The sequence below is a fragment of the Phacochoerus africanus genome, chromosome 2 (assembly GCF_016906955.1).
Source record: "Phacochoerus africanus isolate WHEZ1 chromosome 2, ROS_Pafr_v1, whole genome shotgun sequence".
In the NCBI taxonomy this organism is placed as follows: domain Eukaryota; kingdom Metazoa; phylum Chordata; class Mammalia; order Artiodactyla; family Suidae; genus Phacochoerus; species Phacochoerus africanus.
In genome coordinates, this window is record NC_062545.1 from 8036394 (window position 1) to 8062096 (window position 25703).

The following is a 25703-nucleotide window of genomic DNA, read 5'->3' on the forward strand; positions in this document are numbered from 1 at the left end:
TGGAGGTGGCCGGGCGAGATCACTGCCTGATCTCCTGGGGACTGTCTGAGAGTGAGGTACAGTGTCTTCCCCAAGCCAGTATTGTTCAGAAGTTGGGGTGAGCCCTAGATTCCCCCCCAGGATAGGACAGGCTGGGAGCATGGTGGGACTTGTCTTGGGAAAGGGCTAGTGGAGTTTGACAAAGTTTTCCATAGTTGTTGTTTTTTTTCTTTGTCTTTTTGCCTTTTCTAGGGCTGCTCCCGCAGCATATGGAGATTCCCAGGCTAGGGGTTGAACTGGAGCTGTGGCCGCCGGCCTACGCCAGAGCCACAGCAAGGCGGGATCCGAGCCGCGTCTGCAACCTACACCACAGCTCACAGCAACGCCGGATCCCTAACCCGCTGAGCAAGGGCAGGGACCGAACCCGCAACCTATGGTTCCTAGTCGGATTCGTTAACCACTGAGCCAAGATGGGAACTCCGAAAGTTTTACAAAGTTTTACACTGCAGTCTCAGAAATCACATTTAGATGTCTCTACTTTTCAATTTCAGACTTCAGTTTCTTGACAGCTGTTTAGATCTGAATTATCCGGGTTTTTTTTCCCTACAGACCCTTTATCATGTTAATTCTGATAACTGCCAAAAGTTCATGTTATTTTTAGGAAACACAACCATCAACATAGACACAGTCCTTACTTTAGCAAGTTAACCACGGATAATGGTTTTCTCTACTCTTAATTACTCCTGAGAAATACACTTAGATGAAACAGGTAAAAACACTTCTGTGAGGTCCCCTGCCTAAATGTTCAGTATAAGGCGCGATCTCACAAAAGGTTTTCTTTTTTTCCCCAAATGTTTTGATTCCGTCGATCTAAAGCATCACACTTAAAAAAATATCCTCCAGTGGCAAATGTTCTGGGGTCAAGCTACATGTAGGAAATAATCTAACCAAATGGAAGCTAGAATCCCTCTCGTGCAGAGCTGGCCCAGCTGGGCTTCTGGAGGTGCCAACCTAGGTACCAACCCTCCTGCTCGTTCTCCTATACAGAAAGGCTGCCAACCCAGGAAGGGCCACCGTGGGCCCGCGCCGTGTGTGCTGCCTCTTCCCATGACCACAGGGATGTTTCACTGATGGGATGCTGCATACCAGCATCGCAAAGCAGAGACAGCCTCTGAGTGACATTCTTAATTAAACTGTCCACATTACCGAGAGACATCTCCGTCTCCTAGGACAGAGAGCATCTTAGAGATGTGACCAACCGAAAGAGTCCACTGCCCCTCAGGACACATGCCACTTCTCTTCAGCTGTTTGCAATTAAAAAAAAATAATAAAAGGAATTATCTCTGCAACTAAGACTTTACAGATAGCGTCAAACTTATCTTTTCCACATGACTCAAAACTATATTTTTCCCCTTTTCATTGGAATTTGACCTTTTCACTTCCCAGGCCATTCCAATAACGACTACTTTGAATTTTATTATCCAAGTTTTAACTTCGCAGAAAGAAAAATCATGTTTATCTTAGAATGAACTGATTAAACAGGAAAGAATTTTGTTCTATTTTTTATTCTATTGCAGGCATTATTTCAGATTATTTGTTTTTAAGAAAAAAAAAAAAAATCCCACCCACGAGAACATGAAGTCACCCGTACCTGATTCTGTAATGAATGAGACCGAAGGGCTGACAGGTCCATAGCCGTGAGGATTTTTGGCCTGAACTTTAAAATAATACCTGAAATTAGAAGAAAACATTTTTGAAAGAGAACCTTGTTTAATTTTCATGTAATGAGGCAAACACTCAAAGGGTCCTATATTCACAAACGCATACACCATTTGTATCCCGCACCCTAAAAAAAGGTTCCCAGGCTGCACCTAAAAAAAAGTTCCCAGGCTAGGGGTCAAATCAGAGCTGCAGCTGCCATTCTACACCACAGCAATGCAGGATCCAAGCCCTATCTGCAACCAGCCTCACCGAAGCTCACAGCAACCCCAGATCTTAACCAACTGAGCGAGGCCAGGGATCGAACCCACATCCTCCTAGATACTAGTTGAATTTGTAACCCGCTAAGCTACAATGAAAAATCCCACCACTGCTATTTCTTCGTGCTATTTCTGAACTTTCTCATTTTCGGATAGTTTTCAAAATAATACAGTTAACAGCACAGACATGTGACCAAGGGGAACAGAAGAGGCATCCTGGGCGTCTGAAGGCCCCTTAGATTTTGTGTATTCCTTAGAGCATCAGGGGTCGGCCAGACCCCCAAAGGCCTGTCCCTGGATGGAATGATCAACTCTCATCCGGCTCTTATCCCATCTTGAGTTCCGCCAACTGCCGAGAGGAAGGAGCTGGAGCAGTGAAACACCTACCAAGCAGAATTCCAGTTTTAACCTAATTCTAATCCCTGGACTTTGTGTGAAAAAGCAGGATGTTTGACTGGGGGACGACGATGCAACCCACTGCTGGCAGGGAGAGGGCGAACCAGGCCAGAGGCTGGCCTCCTGGCTGGAACTAACCTGACAACATTGTGCTGGGCGCAGGACAAGTGCTATGCTCGGCTCTGGAGCTTTAAAGCCACGGAGTTTCGAGCTTCTGTGCCTCAAGGCAAGAGAAGCGAGTCTGGGAAGGGAAAGTGGGAAAGGCAGAAGAGGCTGTGCTGGGGGTTCGTCTCGGGACAAAGAATGCGCTAGAAAGCACACTGTCGGAATCAGCCTGCTGCCTGTTGATCTAGAGGGGGGACTATCAGTCAGGTGGGTTGGGAGCCCCAGAGCATCTTATTTTGTACTCGGATGAGCTACTGGACCACAGGCGGTGATAAGAAAATACTGGACACCAACCAGTTGAGACCCACTCTATCTGCTGTTGAAAAAAAGCAAAAATAAAAATAAAAAATAAAAAAATAAACCATTGGTCTCCACTAGGTTGTGAGCTTCATGGGAGGCCATGGGGTATTTTACAACCCCCCACCCCCCGCAACTGCTCTATCCTCTGTGTAACCTGTCACCTGGCCCAGAGCACGCACCTCGTAAGCAATTTCTGGATGCATCGCGGGGCCCCGCATTCATACCTATTGACAGAACGGATCAAGCACCGCCCTGCATACCCCTGTCCTGACATTATTCAAAACTCAGTATCACTTTGGTAGCAAAAGCTGTCAAAAGAGTGCTGGACTGTGGGGGACAGCGGCAGGAGACTGGGATTTGCAAGTAGCTATGAGGCAAAACCGCTCTGAGGCCTCTCTCAGCTTCCTGAGACTGCTGTCACAGTGGTCACTCCGCACACGACAAAAGAGCGGAGTGTTGGCTTCGTTGGCATTGGTTTCGCTTTTGTTTTCATTAATCCACTTTCATCACCATCAGGCAGGAACTAAGCAAAGCGCTTCTTCAGTTTCCTGTTTGGCTGCTTGTTTTTTAGTTGCTGAATCCTGACGTTTATAATCATTTATGAAAGCTCTGTTCAAGTGAGCCCAGGACTTTAAGAGGCCCCGAGGAAAGTTCTCGGCTAGTTTAGAAGTTTCTCGGTGCCCAAGGCTGTTGTCCAGTTCCTATCCCTTTCAACACATTTCTGTTTAAGGAGAGTATTTTGCTTCTCTCTCCTCTGTTTGCCTCTGGCTGTATAAGAAATGGGAGACCTCAGGCCTGGGTCACGTCACACTCAGAAAACTTTGCTAGGGAAATACGGTGGCTTAACAGGACAGTGGTTCAGAGAGCCGACGGTCAAATATCCGGAACTTTCACAGGCCCACGCTGGCTTGAAATTGGCCACAATGGGAGAAAAGAAACTAGCAGACTCCATAAACCAGTTGTTGTTTGGTTTTGTTCTCCCAGAGAGCCAGTCTACAAGCACGTCATGGCGAGCAAACCCAGACGGTATAAAAGAGGAAACGCAGGGAGTTGCCGTCGTGGCTCAGTAGTTAACGAATCTGACTAGGAGCCATGAGGTTGCGGGTTCAATCCCTGGCCTCGCTCAGCAGGTTAAGGATCCAGTGTGGCTGTGAGCTGTGGTGTAGGTCACAGATGCGGCTCAGATCCTGCATTGTTGTGGCTGTGGTATAGGCCGGCAGCTACACCTCCGATTAGACACCTAGCCTGGAAACTTCCATATGCCGTGGAAGCGGCCCTAGAAAAGGCAAAAAGACAAAAAAAAAAAAAGAGGAAACACACACACACACACACACGCTTTTTGAACATGTTTTGGGACCCTTGAAACAAGTGCTACATGTTTTACACTAAGGGCTATAAACTCTCTCCCAGATGGCCCGCTGGCTAGACAGCCACTGCCCCGTTAGGAAGACATGCTTCTTGTGACCGTTATTCACGTGTAAAATACGTCTTTTGCAGTATTCAATGATCTGAGCGTGTACAGCATAGAGTTTGAGCACCAGGGGTTAACATGCTTAGCAACTGCTGCTCTGTTAACGTCACATGTGAAACTGGTGCTGCCTGAAGCCCCCACGTGGTGTCTACAAATAGATTGATTCCTTTTCAACACAAAGAACTACCTTTCCTTCCCCAGGGATAGGTAGTTCTAGTCTCTGGAAAATAGGGAAAAAATATAAACACAATGACCTAACAATTACAGAGCATGTAGTAATTTCTCCTAGGAAAAAGATCGGACAAGTGGTAAACACACATTAATAGTCTACGAGAACTAAATAGCAAATTCAAAAGAAATCATAAAAATATTTTTGGGAGTTCCCGTCATGGCTCAGCGGTAATGAACCTGAGTAGTATCCATGAGGATAAGGGTTCGATCGCTGGCCTCGATCAGTGGGTTAAGGATCCAGCAGGCATTGCTGTGAGCTGTGGTGTAGGTTCCAGATGTGGCCGGCAGATGCAGCTCCAATTTGACTCCTAGCTTGGGAACTTTCATGTGCTGCAGGTGCAGTCCTAAAAAGACAAAAAAAAATTTGTTTTGATTAATCGCTTCCTTTTCAACCTAAGGATATCTGCGACCATGCCCACAGGTCTCTCTCTCTTTTGATAAATGACAGACACATTGTACCTTGTGTTTGGCTTCAGGTTCTCAATGGGCAAGTGAGTTACTGACGAAGCTTGGGTGGACCACTTGTTCCTGATGAAGTCTTCATAGGATGCACTGTAAACCAAGTAACCTACAGGCGGAACGGAGGCAGGGACCAATGAGCATCAAGGCACCACATCACCAGGAGGTTTAACCCAGGGGAGGGGGTGCGGAGGAGGCAGAGCTGAGCGAGAGGTACAAGATGGGGAGCAAGCAGTGTGTTGGCTCAGGAGTGGGGAGGACGCTGGTACCCACTGGTGACTCCAGATGCAGATAACAAAATTAAAGACACCTCCTGATGATGAGCTGGTTCCCCACTTTTCTTCCTTCTCCTTATTTCCCACTTTTCCTCGGAACTAATCCCACCTAACCACGAATGCACAGCAGAAGAAAAGAGTGGTGACACCCACACAAGTACTGATGACACTCCTAGTAGAGGTATGTAGAGTTGTCCTTCCATGAAATGAAGAAACCATCAATGGCGAATTCTGTGTGTGGCCGAAAGACCCCAGCCTCACGGTGGGTGGTCTCCTCACCCACTGTGAAAGGTTCTCCTTGGTTTCTGGCTGGTGAACATCTGTGCCTGCCCTTGACCTCAACATCAAGTGACAACAGAGGCAGCTCTTTTCTCTGCCTTATCTGCTACTAGTGGACCTCAGCAGGCACGTCCTCAGCCCTGACCCCTGCCCGGCCTTCGAGGCTACCTCAGGAGGCCAGGGGAAGTTCATGTCATAGCTTCACACATCCTTTTTATTTTTAATTTTTTAATTAATTTTTTTTCTTTTTTGGCTGCAATGGCAGCTTATGAAAGTTTCCGGGCCAGGGATCAAACTCAGGCTGCAGCAGTGACCTACTCCCTAGCTGTGGCCACACCTGATCCTTAACCTACTATGCCACGGTGGGAACTCCTCTAATCCCTGTATCCATCCAATCTTAGCACATGTGCTGCCGAAGTGACCACCTCATCCTTTACGCTGAGTCTCCTACCCTGGAAGGAAACACCTGTCAGGTACTCCCTCTGCGCCAAACATCCTGCCAAATACTGTGGATTAAGTTTTGCTTTAAGCCTCCTGATCCTGGTACACAGGTTTCACGGCCTCCATTGTGGACACACGAGGCGACTGAGTCCTAGCCAGGGCTTAAGTATCTGGTCCACGTTTGCGTTCATTAATCCGTTCCACAACTACCTACTGCGTGCCTACTACTTGTCAGACACTAAGTGCTGGGGATCAAGTGGAGACTCATTTCATTTGTAACTCCAGGAGCAGCCGGACAGGCAGACAGACAGAATGATGCTGCTGTGATATGAAGGAACACTCCCTGAGCCGGGGGTGGGGGTGGGGGTGTGTCTTAGGGTTCCGCCGAGGTCGGGAATGGGGCCGCTAACTGAAGGGTGGGAAGCAGCTACGGTGCGTGGCAGGGGGTGGGGAGGATTCTGGGTGAGGGCAAACCTGGGCAAAGATGCCGAAGAGGGAGGAACCAGGAGGAGGCGGAGCCTCAGAGGGGCAGGGTGGGGATGCAGGCGGCAGGAAATGAAGCCGAAGAAGCACAGAGCGGAAAAGCAGGCAGCGTTCTTTGGATAGGTGGGCTTTTGCTTTTCATTCTAGAAGAAAGAGAAGACATTTAGGAGGTGATTCTACAAGACTCTCGACGCTCCTCTCCGGGGCCGAGCAGAGAGCCCCGCGGGTGGGCGTGGGATGTGAACAGGGCGGTCTAGCTATGGTGACATCCAGGTGAGACAAGGTGACAGCTCAGGTCCTAGGGTAATGGATGGAGAAGAATGGATGAGTTCAGGAGAACTCTGAAAGGTAAAGGTGACAGGATTTAGTCATGAATATGGAGGAGAAATAAAAGGAGGAGACTTGAAGAGGACTCCATGCTTCAGGCTTGCAAAAATGGGTGCAACGTGAGGGCTTCTCTGCGACAGAAAACCCAGCTGAGCAGGCGTGGGGCTCAGAAAGGTCATGAGTTTGATTTTGGACACGCTGGCTGAGTCTGAGATGCTTTGGAGACCTCTGGGTGACCGTGCCAAGTGGACACGATTTTACTGTTTGAGGCTCAGAGGAGAGTTGGGCTGGGCCTGGAGCGCTAAACCAATGACTCATCTCCAAGATGAATTAAAATCATGTGCGCAGGTAAAATCCTGGAGGGAGAAAAGAGGACTTGGGACCAAGCTTCGAGCAACCCCAGCTTTTAATGCTGGGTCAAAGACGGTGAGCCTGTGATGGAGATTCAGGATGAAAGAACAGGGTCCCATGTCAAGAAGGAGATGACGAGAGCATCAAACCCATCTAAGAGGCAGGCGACTTCAGCAGCAAGCCGTTCTCACCCATCACCTCCAAAGGGCCATTGTGGTGGAGGAAAAACAGTGGGCTTGAGTCACGTGGCCCACAGCAGGGAGCTGGAGCAGACCACGGGGCCCTGACGCCTTTTCCTCACGGCTTTCCAGAGGAATTCGGTCTCCTTTTGCGCCGGATGCTGCTTGGGACTCGGGAAGGGTTGCTGCTCCCTCAGCATTCCCGTGTCAAGGACAGCAATGCCAAGCCGCACACGCTGATGGAGCCGCAGACAGGCTCTCACGTGCACCCAGGGTTCCTGGCTTGGATGGGCCGGCCTGGCTCATCCCCTTTGATCTCTGCTTCCATCAGAACCTGGGCCTCTCCCCACGCTTCTCGGCTTAACCTCACCTCTGGATTTTTACCACGTGCTTGCTGAACACATGTAACTCTCGCTCTTTCTATTTTTCTCAAAACCGGTCCGGAGGGACGGCCAAGTTCACCCTGAAAAACCTGGAGACCATCACGTGGGTGATTTCCCACCAAAGCAGTTCTTTTTTTTTTTTTTTTTTTTTGCCTTTTCTAGGGCCGCTCCCACGGCATATGGAGGTCCCCAGCTAGGGGTCTAATTGGAGTTGTTGCTGCCAGTCTACACCACAGCCACAACAGCACGGGATCCGAGCCACCTCTGTGACCTATACCACAGCTCACAGCAACGCTGGATCCTTAACCCACTGAGCGAGGCCAGGGATCGAACCCTCCACCTCATGGTTCCTAGTCAGATTCATTAACCACTGCGCCACAACAGGAACTCCCGAATCAGTTCTGATGGCGGCACTGCTTCATTCACAGGGTCCGACTGGGGAATGCAACGGGTCACAGACAGATTTACTCGGCAGGGGTCTCCCCGGGTGCGGGTTACCACCTGGCTTCTTCACTGCTTGTGCACGAGGGGATGGCTGGTGGAGGTCAGAGCGCTCCACACCTCGGGCGCTACCGGAGCCTGAACGCCCTGCCATGAGCCCGCAAGTGTGACGTTCCATCTGGTTTCAGGAGGCATCTGTGTACCCATTTCGCCTCTCGCTGTTCCACAGCTGAACGAGCTGGTGCTGGACTCATCTGCTGATGGAGAGCTCCCATTATTCTCTCTTTTGGCCTCTCGGGTCTAAGATGCTTTTGCTGCATATCGCAGGGCCGTGGTGCCCTGACAAGTTCCATGGGGATACTTTTTCCTCGGCAGGAGCTGGCACAACTTTCTAGCGGGAGTGCCCGAATCCCTATAAACACCTCATTCTTATTACCATTTATGCTAGTGGCATGAGTCCTTGTGATTAGCACCCTGAGGTTTGCTTTGGGGTTAGGTATAGGGTGTGCAATGATGACATGACCCCAGAGTCTCCAGGGAGATCTGGGAAGCTTGGGATGCAAAGGTAACAAGAGCGTGTGTTCAGAAGCACGACCTCTACAGGCTGATACAGGAACTGCGTGGGAATTAAGTCCTGCCACGTGTTCTGGGTGTCTTCTGAAGGCTTCCGCCTTCGAGGCACATCTAACGTGGCTGGCACTGTCACCCTGCATCCACCCTTCTGTTTCTCAGAAGCCGCATGGCTCAGGGCACAGTGGTATGTTTATGTTAAGTAACATCTGTCATTCAAGAGATCAAAAGCTAAATAGATTTTTTTCCACAATTTTTTTCTGTATGCTTGTTTGCTTTTCAAAACTGCCATTCATAAAACCGTATTCAGTTAATAAAAGGGTTTTCTGGCTGTTCTGACTACAAGCTTTTCTCCTTCCACTGATTTATTTGCTTTCTATTAGGAACAGGCTGGACTTCACCAAAGCCGGTTGCAACAGCCCAGGCAGCTTGCAGGCTGGAGGGAGAGGCATTTTCAGTTCCACCAAGACTCTGGACTTCCCATGTGGCTGGTGGCATAACTACTCAGTTATGCCCAGACTCTGACCCCTTGATCTGCACCCTCACTCTCCCCGGTCCTACCACCCCACCTGGCACAACACCCAGGCACCCTTTCCTGCGTGCCTTACCCTGGCTTTGGGGCTGCTGAGCAAACTCCATAGGAAAAGTATCTCTTTGGATGTTCCCAGATGCTTTTTTCTTATTTTAAGAGATAATAACGGGGGCATAAAGCAAAAGCACTAAAGATGTTGAATTCAATGTTCTACACGAGCGTTGTAGTGACAGCTAACATACCAAACTCGGGCTTATCCCACCATCCACAGCCCCGAGACACACACGCATATGCCTTCCTCCAGCATCACTCACTGGCCCAGGAGGAATCATTTTGAGAAGAAGCATCTATCCAAAGAGAACACAGATGCTTTTCTGTAAGAACTTAGCAAATCCATCCTCGAATATATCCTCGGCAGAGTCAAATCATCTCGTGAACACCTCACAGGCCAGGACCTAGGAGGCTCAAGATCCCCAGGTATTTTTCCATCACATCCAGTTCCCACCTGAGGAATTCAGGGGCACCCGGAAGGGCAGAGAAGCACCCAGAAGGCACAGAGGGAAGGAGGGAGGCTGAGTCACCATTCCGGGGCTGACTGTGACTCAGGGTGGCACAAAGTAGGAGCTTTTCCATCACGCATGCTGCAGGATCTAGCCTTCCAAGTGGCTCCATGGGCTCCCCGGCTATTTGCAGGATTGGCATGTGTAAGAGATGTAATGATTATTTTGTACAGGAGGAAACAAGGTCCAGGGAGATGAGGAAGGTCGTCCCGGGCCATGCAAACCAATCTGGAACTAGAATTCAGGGATTCTACTTTCCCTCTAATGCATTTCATACTACCCCACAAGGCTTCCCTTACTGCCTCTACTTCGTCCTTTTATAATAAGACATCTGCATTCATGCATCAATTCATTTATGCCTCCATCTAGTTGACCTATCCATCCATCCTTGCATCCGTCCATCATTCCCTTATCCAGCCCATCCATCCTTGCATCCGTCCATCATCCATCCATCCTTTATCGTCTGTATCTCCCACCTACAGGTCCACAGGACCTCTAAGCATCTACCTGGGACACACCTGTTATCATATCTCCCGGGGCGGCTTTGTCCCAGTCCACAATGACGAATGAGTGGCAGCCTTCCACAGCGACCACGGTGATGTTGCGGGGGACGTGTTGGGGAGGCAGGTCACTCTTCTTCAGGTCATTTGGAATGATTTCGTCCAGGCTCTCCACTTGGAAGTGATCCAAAGCATCGGTCAGAGAGCACGGGGCGGAGGGGTCTTTATTTAGGTACGTCACGTAAGGAGCTGGAAAAGAACAGACGCCCAGTCGCACTGCTGAAGAGGTCTGCTCCATGGACTAGACCCACCATCCAGTCTCCTCCTGCTAATTTCCAGAGTATCATCAGCACTGATGCCTAACCCAGACACATCCCTGGCTCTTCTGAACGGACCCGTGTACTTACATCTTTCAATCTGCTGGTTTCGGAAGACCCTACTGCCCCCTCAGCATTGACCATTATGCCTCCATAGTATAATTCAATGTACAGTCTGCAGCATCCTGCCATTCCTGTGTCCAAACACGCGGAAGACCGTGAATCAGCCCAACTGCGTTCTCTCAACACGGTCCACTCCCTAGACTGCGCTGGGACCAGAAAAACAACACACACGGATCAAGACGTACAGCCTCCAGGCTCAGTCCTGGGTGGCCTTTCCTGGGGACTTCAGGGACTCTCAGAAGCATCTGGAATATCTGCACAGGCCAGGCCCAAACAGCCGGAACAGCACCACTCAGCACAACAACAGGGGTTCACATGTACTGAGAGGATCCAGCTTTTTCTACATACATGATCTCCAGAGGCACAAGGGCCCCAGGATTAAGGCGGGACAGGAACTGATAAGCCATGTCCCAGCTGAGCCTACAGATGCTCAGCCTGGACCAAACAGGGGCCTCCCCTCCAGTCCACAGCTCTTCCTCCTACATACGCGCTCTCGGTCCAGAAAGCCAAGGAACTGGGTTTCGGCTTTATACTGGGCTCAAGACCGTCGAGTGCTCCCACGTGGCAACTTCTAGCACTTTCTAAACGTTCCATTGTATCTTTTCACTCGGATTCTCAGAATTCTCAGTGTGTGAGGACTGAAGGCAGTTTCTAGTCCCTCCATTTTCCAATAATCTGTATAAAAGGAGGCCTTTCAAGCTTGTTTACAGATCTTATCAGGAAGTTAGGGGAGTGGTCTACTATGCTTTAGAGACTTACAGGCAGTTGAAAATAGCTAGACAACAGTAAGCCTTTCGGACTTAGAAGAGTGCTTTGGAACAGCTAATAATAGCTCTGAAAGTATTTCAATTTCTGTCATGGAACTACAGAGAGAAAGATCAGAACATTTGGTGAACGGAGCCAAGCTGCTGCATATGCCATGGGCCCGCGTTCGCATCTGCCTCAGGAATCCTTCCACTGAATATTCTGGGGCTGCAAGAACGTGTGGTTCAGACACTCAACACTACAGCTTGGCTGGAAAGTGCTGTTCTCTGCTTATGGCAGAACATTTGTTTTGGAAACAGAAAAGTGTGATATTAGTTTAAGCTGTTGCCTGTCTCCACTCAGTAATATATTTTTTTTTCCACTTAGTAATATGTTAATGTCTCGTTAGCAAAGTTCATGAAGGGCATGGGAAAAGAAGCCTCCCAAAGGGAATGAAACACAGTTTAGTGAGAGAGAATTTCCTCCTGAAATTGTTTTCATGACCAAGAAAGAAGGATAGACTCAATTTCTAGACCCCAAGCCCTTGAGGCGCATGAAACCTACGGGAAATAAATGGAAGGAAAAGAGCTTCAACTCTTTGAAACTCTAAGATGAACTAGTAGCTCAGTTCAGTAAACTGTGCATCTTTTAGGAAGAATTTAACAAACAACGTGCAGGCAAGGTCTAGTGGAAGTCTCAGTTCAGGAAAGTTGGCTGCAATAAAATATACTCATATTTCCTGGACATAATGATCAGTAAGAGTGATGCCGACTCTGCCTCTGCACAAGGCAGCCTCTCTAAACGCTGCTCTGCCAGATACCCAAGGTTTTCCTGCACGCACCCCTCCCCCGACTTCTGCAGAAAGCAAGCTCGTGTGCATTGAAACAGGACCGACTCCCCGGATCACCCCCAGATGGAAACTTCACTCTGGGAAAGCGTCTGCTCCAAATGTGCTGCCGAGGCCAAGCCAAGAGATTAGTTCTGCTCTTCTTCAAAACACCGACGTCTAAAACTCATGTTTCCCTGATTAAGGACGTTCAATTTACCAACAAAGCGTTTCTTTCCAGCCAGATCGAATGCTTCTTCGGGATAGGAACTGATAGAGCCTTCTGGGGGGATGACGGCGGGCGTGGTAGCAGTGGTGGCCGGCCTGGTGGTGGAGGGCTGGGTGGTGGCTGGTGGCTTGGAGGTCTCAAATTCATAATCTGAAATGATACGAGGGTTTTGTAACCGGGCGCTTCCAGAAAAGGGGCAACTGTTGGCCGTCAAAAGATACCTCCTTGAGATTGAGCTCTGCACTAAGACGTGCTCATGCATACCCCCTGGAATAAATGCTCTGCCTCGACGGGCATAGGCACACTGAAGTCTATGCAATGACTGGCCCACGGGGACCTGCTGTCTAGCACAGAGAACTCCACCCAGTATTCGGTGCTAATCTATGTGGGAGAAGAATCTGAAAGAGAATGGATGTGTGTACGTGTGTAACTGAATCACTCTGAGGTACAGCAGAAAAGACCGCTAGCTTGTAAATCAACTGTACCTCACTACAACTTTTAAAAAATTAAAAGATAAATAAATGCTATGCCTAAATGGATTTCGTTGCTAACAAAACAGTATTTCCCCCCATGTCACTCCTTTCAGAGAAGCAGCTGCAGGTAAAAGAAAGGAAGGGAAAAAAAAAAGAAACACCAATGACCAAAAAAATGAGACCTTAGAATCAATGCTGGTAGACAGAACCTTACGACTTATCCAGTTTAACATGCTCTTGTTACTGGTCCGAGATCATTTTCCACCTCAACAATGTTCCCTTTTAGAGCCATAAAAGATTCACATGAGAAAATCAACTTGGTTTTTAAAAAATGAGGGGGCTTTTTTTCTGGGAAGGGGGTGAGATTCATCCTATTCCGAGAACGAACCTGGCAACAAAAAAGAAAACTCTGCTCCCTTTTCAACAGCCCAAAAGCATAAAAAGGGGGTTTAGAATGGTCAAAGGTGTGAAGAAAACGTCCTTTGTTTTCTCACATCTTCTGTATTGCTGCTAAGTCCGTTTTTGTTTGCAAACGGTAGGATTGGACCACTGCTTGAACTCTCGTGATTCCCGCATTCAGGATTTAAGAGCCCTGGAACTGCAGACAGACAGCAGGCAGCTGAAGCACAAGCAAAGACAGACATCCGGGGGGTCAAAGGTCAGCGCAGGGAGAAGACAAGATCTCTAGGGAATCTCTTCAATTGTGGAGGCAACTCATAAAACATGCAGGCCAGTTACGGGGTCAGCGGTCTCATTCCAGTGTTGGTTGCGACGCAGCATCTGTTCCAGGTGCCGTTCAGGGCATGCGAATTCTCCATCTTAGAAACTTACCTTCACTTGAAAACATTCTATGATGAAAAAAAAAAATCAGCCCATCTACAGTATGGCCTTTCATGTAATTAGAAAAGCAGAGAAAGGAGAGATGAGAAGTCAAAGGGCCAAGAAGGGGAAGCTGAGACTTGGCTAAACCAAATCATCTCACTAATAGTGGGGGGGGGGCAGGCAGAGGAGGAAGGGAGGTCCCAACTGAAGAATCTACAGAATTTCTAGAAGAAGGAGGGGGTGAGAGGGAGGGAAAGGGGGACTCAGGGGACTTGTCTGAGAGCTTCATCTTCGTATCACGCCCACTGTTTTCCTCCGGGTCCAGTCTGTATGGGGGGGGCTAACTTGGAAACGGGGGGGGGGTGCTACAACCCCCCCTCCCTAAATGTTGCCACCTAGCACCAGGTTCCGAAAGCAATGGAAATTGAGAGCATCCACTTCGTATGTCACTTACGTGCGGAATCTAAAATGTGGCACAAATGAACCTATCTACGAAACAGGAACAGACTCGCAGACATAGAGAACAGATGCGCAGACACAGAGACATCCCAGACTTCTGGTTGCCAAGGGGGAGGGGGAGGGAGAGGGATGGACTGGGAGTTTGGGGTGAGTAGATGCAAACTATTAGATTTCGAAGGAATAAGCAAGGAGGTCCTGCTGGACAGCACAGGCAACTATGTCCAATCTCCTGAGATAAACTATAATGGAAAGGAACATGAAAAAGATGATGCATCTCCGTGGATAACTACGTCACTTTACTACACAACTGCATAATCAGCACCACATTGCAAATCACCTACACTTTTACTTTAAAAACATTTTTTAAATAAGAACAGGGTCCAACTGATGCATTGAAAATCCCCGGTACCTTCATCGTAGATAACGTAGGCTTCCTCCGTGGGCACTTCGGTGTCCGTCTCCAATCCTGAGAACTCATCTAGTGAAGGAGGTGGGGAGAAAGGGTCATCAAAGCCCCCCGGGCTGCGTCTCAGCATCGTTCCCAGGGCACAGAGATCCCGCCCCACGACGGTTTCAACGGGAATGAGCCTCCCCTGCCAGGGCCTCCTCAGCGGCCTCAGAAGGAAGCGCGTTAGAAGAAGGGGAAGGGACCCCGATCAGGAACAGGCACCGGGGAGGCCCTCGGATCAAAACAGCCTCAGCATTGTTTCCCACCCTCCGGCCTGGGGGGCCCGTCCTGAGCTCCCTGCCGCCTGCCCAGGCAGCTCTCAGCTCCAGCCCTGGCCTGCAGGTCGCATGTCTGAGAATAGGCATGCTCGGAGAGTGGCGGCTGGTACCCAGAATGGAGACAAAAATCCTTCCGGGAGCTCCCTTGTACATGGCATTCTCATGCTCTCCATCGCCTGGATCTGGCGGCTCACGTGTCCCGGAGGACTTCCTGCGGCTCCTACTTTCAGTCTGGCCAGCCTCACCTCAGAGTTCTCAGGCTCCCGCCCTCTCTCACCAACTCTGGAGATTAGCCCATGCTAATCAGACCTCTTAACCGGCATTTGAAATTTCAAAATCGTATTCCAATGATTACAAACTGGTCTTTATCCATGGGCTGGGTTTTACTTACAAAAACCACTAAGTCTATCACGACCACAGAACTACCCTGTGTAGACTTTCACGTGTGATTTCTTGATGTCTTCCAGGAAGCTCAGCAGAAGCACTGTTGTTACAACGACTCCTGTCAATGACGGAACTGATATGAGTGTGGATGACAATCCGGGTGAGAAAAGTGAGTGACTTAAAACGCAAAACTCATCTTTGCTTCCAGATTGGGGCACGTCAAGCAGAAGCTTTTTTTGAGAAGATGCGAGGAAACCAATATATTTTTTTCTCTCCTTGGGGGACCGAGATGCAGCTGAAAAAAGCAGAATGTTTCTCTGCAGTGGAGAAGATCTCGAGACAAAGGATTTCCTAACTTGAAAAAACTCAGAGAAATTCCACCGCAATTACAAAGAACTCGAAACGTTTTTAAGGAGCCCTTAAAAGGGGGGTGGGGGTGACCGGCTGGGAGAGGAGGAAACTAGCTGGTAAGGTGGGTTTCCCTCTGGGCATCAGGCATTGCCATGTATATACTGTCTGGGTTAATCCTCTGGTAAAACTAGGTGGGGTTTATTATACCCACGGCTCAGCTAAGGACACCAAGGATTTAGAACCCACCTGGAGGCACATGCTGCAAAAGGACAGAGGGAAAACAGAATCGACCTTTCTACTTCCTAAAACGGCCTCCACTGTTTAAAAGCTGGACTAGCCAGTCCCATCACTAGCAAACCTTAAGGTGATTTGTAAGAATTGGCATTTGGCAGCAAGATGAAGGGGGAAATGAGGTAGAAAGTATATAAACCTTCACTAAAACAAACAAACGAAAAAAATCAGATGCCCCGATTTTGAATCTTTTACCCTTAGGAGATGGCTGATCTTTCCCCAGAAATATGCCAATATCATCATTCCGCTAGCCTTTTTCTGAGCCTGCTTTAAATAGCCTCATGAACGTGACGCTGCCAAAACCAACTGGGCCAGTGGAGGACAACGGCAGCCTCGCCTTGCCTGCCTGGCCCTTCTGTGACGGTGGTAAAAGGCCTGAGACACCAGAGGGCTGGGGGGGATGCCCCCCACCTGCCTCATCATGGAGGTGGTGATGCCAGGTGTCTTCCTGGTGACACCAGGTGTGTTCTGATGGCGCCAACAAACGTCAACAAGAGAGAAGCTGTGAACTGCCCACCCTTCGGGATGGGCATTTCAAGGAAAACAATGAGACCTCATTCTTTTGAGGTCATTGTAATGGCAGTATGTCTGGGTCAAGAGGAATTACTTCTGAGCTGGTTCAAAGCAGATCCTTTTCAAGTCCACACCACCTGACGTTTGGGGTTATCGTGCTGTTGTTTCCCAAAGTAACATTTTCTCTCCCTTGTCAATTTAACTTTTGCGTTTCTCCTTCTAAGAGCTCAGATTCGTCTCTTTTCAACATTATTTTTGGTTGGGTCCAAATAACTAAACGGTACAATTTTACATCCTAGACAAAAAGGACAAAGGACAGGGCTTCCTTCGCGGAGCCCTGGTAAGAAGTGCAATTCCTCGAGGAGGTGGAACATTCTGGTCCAGGACCAGGCCACAGAAACGATGCCTTTAACCTTGCAGACCTGGATCACTTGTCAAGATGAGTGACAGTCGTTAAACCTTCTGGCAAAAGAAACATCCTCCTGAATGATTTAGTGCTCCTTTTTTTTTTTTTTCTGTTGTTTTAGGACCAAATAAAGTCAGGCATGATTTTTTTCTAAAATAGCGCCATCCTGATTCCAAGGAAAAGAAGCTTCCAGACGTCATGAAATAGACTTATACTTGTTTTGGAAAAGCTGACCCTCAGGATTCGCTTTGTCCGAGTGCCACTCTGAAGCACCTGAAACTACACACAACAGGGCATTTCATGCGTCAGCCCAGCACCAACGTCAAAAACTTCCACCTCTTCAGCTGCCAGCCACCAAGCATGTGATCCCGTTTATCTTCTTGAGTGGTTTCTCCAAATGAAAAAATGAGTGTAAAATGTTTGGGCCTTAGCTCCAGGGATATTTTTTTAAACTATAGAAAAGATTTTCATTAGACGCTTAGAGAGAAGGTAAATTTTAGCCATTTGAAACCCCAGGATATCTGCAAATTATCTGGTTGTTCCAGCTCAAGTGAGTTTTCAGTTATTCCCTTTGCATCTTCTGTCTTGCGAGTGAGCTGTGCCTGGATGGAACTGTTTTCCATAATGACTGATGTTCTTCTAAAGCACAGCCCAAGGTCATGTTACAAACTGCAGGAGATGTTCAGCTGGCTGGTAACATTTCCAGACACATGATATCATCAGACCCACTGCCGCAATGGAACCTGAAAAACAAGGATCACTGGTAAAAGACGTCTCAGTTAGAAAACGGAGCATGCCTATGGCTCAGGGAATGGTTTAGATATCCTCAAATGCATGATGAAGTACGATGAGGACGCCGAGGTGAAGCCAAAGACATTACCTCTGTCCAGAGGAGTTTATTATTTAATACAATAGTCACAGTAAGCAAAAAAGTGTGTGTGTGTGTGTGTGTGTGTGTGTGTAAAGAGATACAAAGAACACCAACACACTGCCAAGTATATAATATATAATAAGCATCTACGCTTACAGGAATCTGCCTACCATGTGGCATCTATAACAAATGAGGAAGGACATAAACACTGCTTAATTTAGTGGAATGATTTAATGACACAAGGTTATTCCCAGAACACTACTGTAAAGCAGTGTTTCAAAGGAAAAGAGGGCATGATGCAACCAGGGGAGCCCAGACTAAGAGATCCGACAAAATGGTTTTAAAAGGGGCGGGCTAGAAACAAAATTTGAGGATGTTGCCAATGGAAGGTAATGACAAATGGTTGGCTGGGTCGGGGTCGGAGAGGGGAGTCTGGGAAGGGCCGGTATCCCGGTGGTCACCACACGGGTCCGAAACCATCATCACCGCAATAACAGCTTTAGGTTACTAGGCTGCCGAGGGCCATGGCCAAAATTTGCTTGGTCAACAAATACTGGTTGTGCACACGAGGACCCCCGGCATCTGTGCGTGTACATTAGAGACTAAACCACAGCTGTCCCTCAATATACACAGGGAACTGGCCCAGGAGCCCCCTCGAATACCAAAAGCTTGGATGCTCAAGTCCCTTACATTAAATAGTGTAGTACAAGGAATACCGCAGGCCCTCCCTCAGGTTTTACATCTGCAGATTCAATCATCTCAGTTTGACGGAACCCGAGGATGCAAAACCGCTAAGGAGAGCCCACTGTATCTACTTCCTGCAGCATCAAGAAGGACTTGAGAGAAAACACAAACAGGAGAGCAGAGCAAGAGGCGGGGAGAGGTGGTTCGTACGGGTGGCTCGGCGGGTTAGGTGTGAGGAGGAGAAGTGGGACATCACCTTCTCCTCAAAGTGTCATCACTGCATTTATAGAACGCGCTTTTGCGCGTCAAGCCCACCGCAACGGGTGTAGCCACGAAACGGCAAACGCTACCTGTATTTCAAAGACAACACGTGGGATTTTCAGGAACAATCTTGACTGTGATTTTGGAGCTAGGAGCTGTCTTTAGAAGCTAAGTGCTCACTAAGATGCTCGCTTTGACTGATCCCTCTCTTTAGGACTGGGCCTGCCAGCCGCACTCGCACTCCAGTGATGGATGAAGCGGGAACGATGCTTTGTGTTCCCACGGCAAGCCAGTGCCTGGGGTCAGAGCAACGCTGAGGAACGGGTGTCGGAGGTGGCCTCTGGGTAGGAAGCTGGTGCAAGGATGGGCACTAAGAAGGACAGATTTGAGGGCTGAGCCAATAGGACCAGCCTCCCAAGGGAGGCATGAAGTCTAAGAAATGGGAGGGGGGTAGAATCGGAACTGACCTGCCCACAGAGATGAAAGAACAAAAGAAGACAGGCGGAAGCTTCGGGCCCGGGAAAAAGGGTTTTTGTCTCGTCTTGCTCTGTCATAAAGAACAACAGTTTGGTTTTTTAACAAGAGGGAGCTGTTTCTAGCAACTGTCATCTCAGGTAGATCGTGAGTGAGACGGTGAAGGTTCAGAGGCACAGCCATGTCACCTGCTTCTCTGTGTCTCCCAGAACCCGATACGTGTGGAATAGGTGCTTAGTGATCATTCCCAGAACCTGATGCGTGTGGAGCAGGTGCTTAGTGATCGTTTGCTGATCGTATTTCCTAAAAGGATGAATGAAACCAGGAAGGCGAAAACAAGCGCTTACTCCAGCCTCTTTGAATTACCACGTGGGTTTTCTCATAGTGAAATTACTGGCGCAATGATAAAGAAACACTTATCAAATAAATTCACTACATCAGGGTTTATCTAGACACAAAAGTCATGCTCACTTCCAATTTCAGAACCTATGAACGGAAAGTATTAAAAATAGCTATGTCAACATCTTTCGTTATTAAGGAACTGTGATCTAAACCACGAGATGTCGCCTCACACCCACCTCGATGGCTACAAGATGGTAACAAGCGTTGGTGAAGAAGGGGAGAAAATGGAAGTCTCACGTATTACTGATGAGAAGGAAAATGTGCAGCTGCTACAGAAAACAGTCTGATTGGTCCCTCAAAAAGTAAAACACAGAGTCACCACTCGACACAGCAAGTCTACACAAGAGAGCTCAGAAACAAGGATTCAAAAGAAAAAAGAACAAACCTTTGACAGTTCTCAGCGGCATGAGTCACAACAGACAAAAGGTGGAAACAACCCAAACGTCCATCAGCTGATGCGTGGATAACATGCGGTCTCTGCACACTGTGGAATGTTCCTCCGCAATCAAAGGAATGAAGAACAGAGATATTCTACAACGGGGATGAAACCGGAGAACGAACTACGCCAAGTGGAAGAAGCCAGCGGCAAAAGGACCCATTTCCTTGGATGCCATTTACATGAAATGTCCCGAAGAGGCAAAAAGGAAGAGACAGAACGTGGATCTGAGTTGGGAGGAGCAGGGAGGGCAGACTGACTACTCAGGAGTACGGGGTTTCTTCTGGGGGCGGATGAAAATGTTCTGGAATCTGATAGTGGGGACGGCTGCACAACTAAAAATGGTACACTGGAAAAGTGAACTCTACGGCATGTTATTTTTATCTTGCTACAGCTGTGATTTTAAATGTTTTAAACAAAAATAGCTATGGCTGGAAATAATACTGGGAAGAAAAGGTTTAGTGACATTTTTAAGGGAGCAGAAAAGGTACTCTATTACATTTAGAATGGATAAGCCATGGGGTCCTGCTGTACAGCACAGGCAACGATGTCCTGTCTCCTGGGTTAGAACATGATGGAAGAAGGTATGAGAAAAAGAATGTATATATATGCATGTCTGGTCACTACGCGGTCCAGCAGAAATTGACACAACACTGCAAATCAACTCTGCTCCACTAAAAAAAATAAAGGAAGGTCTGCCATACCGAAGTATTTTTAAAATAATAAATGAGAGGACATTATAATATTGTTTGAGGATGATATGTTGCTTTTCCCAGATTTAATTTGTTTTCCAAGACTCAGTCCTTATTTTCAAATTATTACTACACTAATTTGGCTTGGGTTAGTCCATCAGATAAATGCACAGGAGCAAAGTAAAAAAATATACGGCCCTATCATGATTTGCAAAGAAAAGAAGAAACAAAAACACCAAGAAAAATATGGGCTTTCGTGGCAAATAAAAGTCCACAATTACAAAGTAAATGAAAAGAAATGCAATAAGGGCTACATAAAAGCAGACTCAAGAAAATGTAAAGTATGAATAATAGCAGCAGATTAGAACCAAATCCAAAATGCTCCTCCTTTGTTTACAATCAATTATTAAGTAAATATCTGTTCTAACTATACTTGTATATATAAAAAAAAACCACATTAATGTATATGCAGAAGTAAGGGGTCAAGAAAAGAACGCAACATTTTCACACTGCAAATCCAAAGGTAAATTCAGTTCGTACTCACAGGTAAACTGAGTGCGTGAGACTCTTTTTCCACCATGGTTCTCTTCCTCTTGGGTAGCTTCCTTGCTCTTCAGGGTGAATTTTTCAGATACGTCTCATGTTGATTTGGAATTTTCCCACGGAAAGATTGACTTCAAGCAGAATTCCCAACTCAGAGACAGCAGCCACGTTCACAGTGATTGGGTTTAGCGGGTCAACGATTGGGTAAGAATTCAGGGCAATCAATTGATTCCTGAAACGAGGGGCCTCCACTCTGCGTTAGCTTAAAACCACAGAAGCTTTCCAGCCTGCCCTGAGATTCACTTCAACCTGAGGGAGAGAAGATGCATCTGCCTCCTCCAAGCCTGAAGCAAAGACAGGATGGCCCCTTCCGAAGCCCCTCGACCGGGGGCTGAGCAGAGAAGACGATGGCGTCTCAGCTCCCATGTGACTTGGCCAAAAGTGCCCCAGCTCCCATTCTTCAGGGAGAAGCGCTGGAGGGAGGGGGCCGGCAGGGGGAAGACAGGGCAGGTGGCAGGACAGCCCTGCCAGGGCCAAGGCTGTCTGACCCAGTGGACTGACCCCACTGGGTTAGCCTTTCCCAAAGGGAGAGCTGAGCAAAGCTGCTTGGGAAATACTACTTTTCTTGGAAATTCCAGATAAGACTCTTTCATGAGGCTAGTCCAACAGTATAAAACTAATCTGCTTTATATATACATATCTGCTTTATATATATATAAAACTTATCTGCTAACAGCCAGTGGGATATACTTTGGGAAATGCTAGTCCAAACTAATCATGTCCCATGTTTCAGCTAAATTTTTTTTTTTTTTGTCTTTTTGTCTTTTTAGAGCCGCACCTGCAGCATATGGAGGTTCCCAGGCTAGGGGACCAATGGGAGCTGTTGCTGCCAGCCTACACCACAGCCACAGCAATGCCAGATCCGAGCCACATCTGCGACCTACACCACAGCTCGTGGCAATGCCGGATCCTTAACCCACTGAGTGAGGCCAGGGATCGAACCTGCAACCTCATGGTTCCTAGTCAGATTCGCTTCTGCTGCGCCACGACGGGAACTCCTCAGCTAAATATTTGATTTGAGTTGTGACAAGTGTTGCCAGATAAAACACAGGTCACCCACTGAGATCTGGATTTAGATAATTTTTCATATATGCGTGTCCCACGTGTGTGCTCTCTCTCTCTCTCTCTCTCTCTATACACACACACACACACACATATATATATATATATATTTTTTTTTTTTCATTTTTGACCACCCCCTGGCATATGCAGTCCCCAGGCCAGGGCTCACATCTGAGCCTCAGTTTCAACCTACAGCAGCTCTGGATCCTTCATCCACTGTGCATGGCCGGGAATGGAACCTGTGAACCAGTGCTCCCCAGACGCTGCCGATGCTGTTGCACCCCAGCGGGAACTCCCCACGGGATATTTTTACTTGCTAAATTGGACCACCTTAGTTGGGACACGATACTCTCAACAAACCTTGTCGGTTAGAAACGCCCCGAGCTGCGGCTCCTCTGCGCACCCCGCTCGCCCTGCCTGCAGCCTCTGTGATCCTGCTCCGAAGTGCAGTCCCGCGAGTTACCGTTAGAACGAAGATGGTTACCTTCCTCGGGGTCGCACTCCGGGACCCCGCTTGAGCCCATCACGAGGTTGCCGTCTTCATCATGCCGTTCCAGGGTCCCCGGGGGGCAGGTGGGGGCGGGGGTGGTGGGCTCTGGGGTCGTGGTCGTGGTGGGTCGCGTGGTGGACTGCGTAGTGGTTCTGGCGGTCGTTGGGCGCGAGGTGGGCCGAGGGGTGGTGGTGGGCCGGGGGGTCGTGGTCGTGGTGGGTCGCGTGGTGGTGGGGGTGGGGGTGGGGGTGGGGGGGGCCTGGGTGGTGGTTTTGATGACCTCCAAGCCCACCAGCGGCTTCCCTCCGAGACTCAAAATGGGCTTATCCTGGGCGCTGGCCAAGGGTTTGCTATGTCGCCCCTGCCCGAAGAGGGGGAGGCCGTCAGGGCTCACGACCGGGGTCCCTCCCAGATCTGAAACAAAAGCAAACAAAAGCTGTGCAACAGGGGAAGTGAAGAAGCACGTGGAAAGTGCGCTGTCAAAGTGATGGAGGCTTATATTTCAATCAGTAACAGGCAAAGGGATAATTAAGAGGCTATCTGCTGAGGAAACAGTATCTGCTGCTTTCCAGAAATTTCTGTTTTTTTTCTAATGTCCATTACTACCTTATATACATGCATAAATGTTGCTCCGATGTGTCTCATTACATGCAATAACTCTGGGCCTGTACTAAAGAAAATAAGCCTTTCCTCCCCTTCATTCCTCCCCTTAAAGATTTAAATGTTACTTTGGACCCGTGATGGCAACGTATTCTGTAAAGGGCCAGAGAGGAAATATTTTATGCTTTATGTCGCCCCTACTCAACTTTGCCCTTGCAGGGCAAAAAAGCCATAGACCGTCTGCCAACAGATGCACGCGTCTCTGCTCCAGAACACTGTGAGTGGATAGTGAACTGTGACTTTAATGTAACAGTCACATCAGAGGTGTGATTTTTCTATGAGTTTTTGCAATCATTCAAAATGTAACAACCATTCCAAGCTCACAGGCTATACCATAACAGAGAGCAGACAGGGTTTGGTTTCAGAAGCTGCTATGCTGACTCCTGCTCTCCACTGCCCAATCTCAAGAACGACAGCAAGGGCCACCTTTTCTGGACCAGGGGAAGAGCTGAGTTCTGCCTTTCCTTGAGGCCCTCCTTTCCACTCGGCCAAAAGTACCTGGACCAGGGACCTCCAGCAACAATGAGGAGGAGGGAGTTCCCATCGTGGTGCAGCGGAAACAAATCCGACTGGGAACCATGAGGCTGCGGGTTCGACCCCTGGCCTCGCTCAGTGGGTTAAGGATCTGGCGTTGCCGTGAGCTGCGGTGTAGGTTGCAGACACGGCTCGGATCCCGCGTTGCTGTGGCTGTGGTATAGGCTGGCGGCTACAGCTCTGATTAGACCCCTAGCCTGGGAACCTCCATATGCCTCGGGTGGGGCCATAAAAGGAAAAAAAAAAAACCAACCAAACAAAAATGAGGAGGAGGAAGCAAAGAGAAGCGGTTCCTTTACAGCTAACTGAGGACAGGGCTGTTCTTAAAAATCACTCTCGCTTACCCACAATGGTTCGACCATCTCCTCCTAGTTTAACCCGAAGAGGATTTCCTTGTGAATCTTGGAGGTATCTTCCTTCGGCGTTCAAGACTAACCCACGATCCAGATCCACGACCTAAAGCCACGACGCAGATTACAGGGTGTATTGGACATTTCACAGTGTTCACATTAATCCAACGACATGAACATATGGGAGTAGGAAACGCTTTTGTCAGCGTTATTCAGAAGGTTTATTCTCAAGAGTAAAGTACAAGACTGTCGTATTTCATATTATACTTGTTTTAACATATAAAGGGCTTTAAATTTCTCGAACATTCCAAAGATGTTCAAAACACTTTGACCATTTAGCATGTTGTGTGTAATATGCTAAAAAGCAGCGAATGACCTAAGAGTTCATCCAGGGAGGAAGGAGATTAAATAAATTATGGCCCATCCATATAGTGAAATACTCTGCAGCCAATGTAAAGGATTTAGAAATTCCGTTCTTACTAACGTATCCTGATACAGACTTAGATTATAGGGCTGATTTTTTTTTTTTTTTTTTTTTGCTATTTCTTGGGCTGCTTCCGAGGCATATGGAGGTTCCCAGGCCAGTGGTTGAATCGGAGCTGTAGCCACCGGCCTACGCCAGAGCCACAGCAACGCAGGATCCGAGCCACATCTGCAACCTACACCACAGCTCACAGCAACGCCGGTTCGTTAACCCACTGAGCAAGGGCAGGGATCGAACCCACAACCTCATGGTTCCTAGTCAGATTCGTTAACCACTGCGTCATGACCGGAACTCCATAGGGCTGATTATTTTGCAATATTAAAATATATTACTTTGTGTACATAGGCTTAAAATTGCAAAGAAAAAAATCTGGACATATATATTCCAAGCTGTTAACAGTGGTTATTTCTTTCTTTAAAAAAAAAAAAAAAAAAACAGCCTTGGAGCTCCCGCTGTGGCACAATGGTACTGGCAGCATCTTGGGAGCTCTGGGACAGGAGCTCTAGAATGTAGGTTCGATCCCTGGCCCTGCACAGTAGGTTAAGGATCTGGCATTGATACAGCAGTTTCAGCTTAGCTCATGACTGGGGCTTGGATCTGATCCCTGGCCTAGGAGTTCCATATGCCACGGGGTGGACAAAAACGAAAATAAAAAACAGACTTTATTTGTGTATTTATTTATTTATTCCTTTTTATGGCCACACCTGTGGCATATGGAAATTCTTGGGCTAGGGG

General features: G+C 48.1%; 1 protein-coding gene across 3 annotated transcripts in view; it reads right to left on the bottom strand.

The window, feature by feature from the left end:
* The window catches only part of FNDC1 (fibronectin type III domain containing 1), a 98029-nt gene that overhangs the window by 7734 nt on the left and 64592 nt on the right, over positions 1-25703 (bottom strand). For all 3 annotated transcript variants that reach the window (XM_047769818.1, XM_047769817.1, XM_047769816.1), the window contains 7 exons: positions 24479-24590; positions 22935-23354; positions 14704-14772; positions 12532-12690; positions 10320-10550; positions 4981-5089; positions 1631-1710 (listed from right to left, as the gene is read on the bottom strand). In XM_047769818.1, coding sequence (XP_047625774.1) covers positions 1631-1710; positions 4981-5089; positions 10320-10550; positions 12532-12690; positions 14704-14772; positions 22935-23354; positions 24479-24590 — 1180 coding nt within the window. The remainder of the gene's footprint in view (positions 1-1630; positions 1711-4980; positions 5090-10319; positions 10551-12531; positions 12691-14703; positions 14773-22934; positions 23355-24478; positions 24591-25703) is intronic.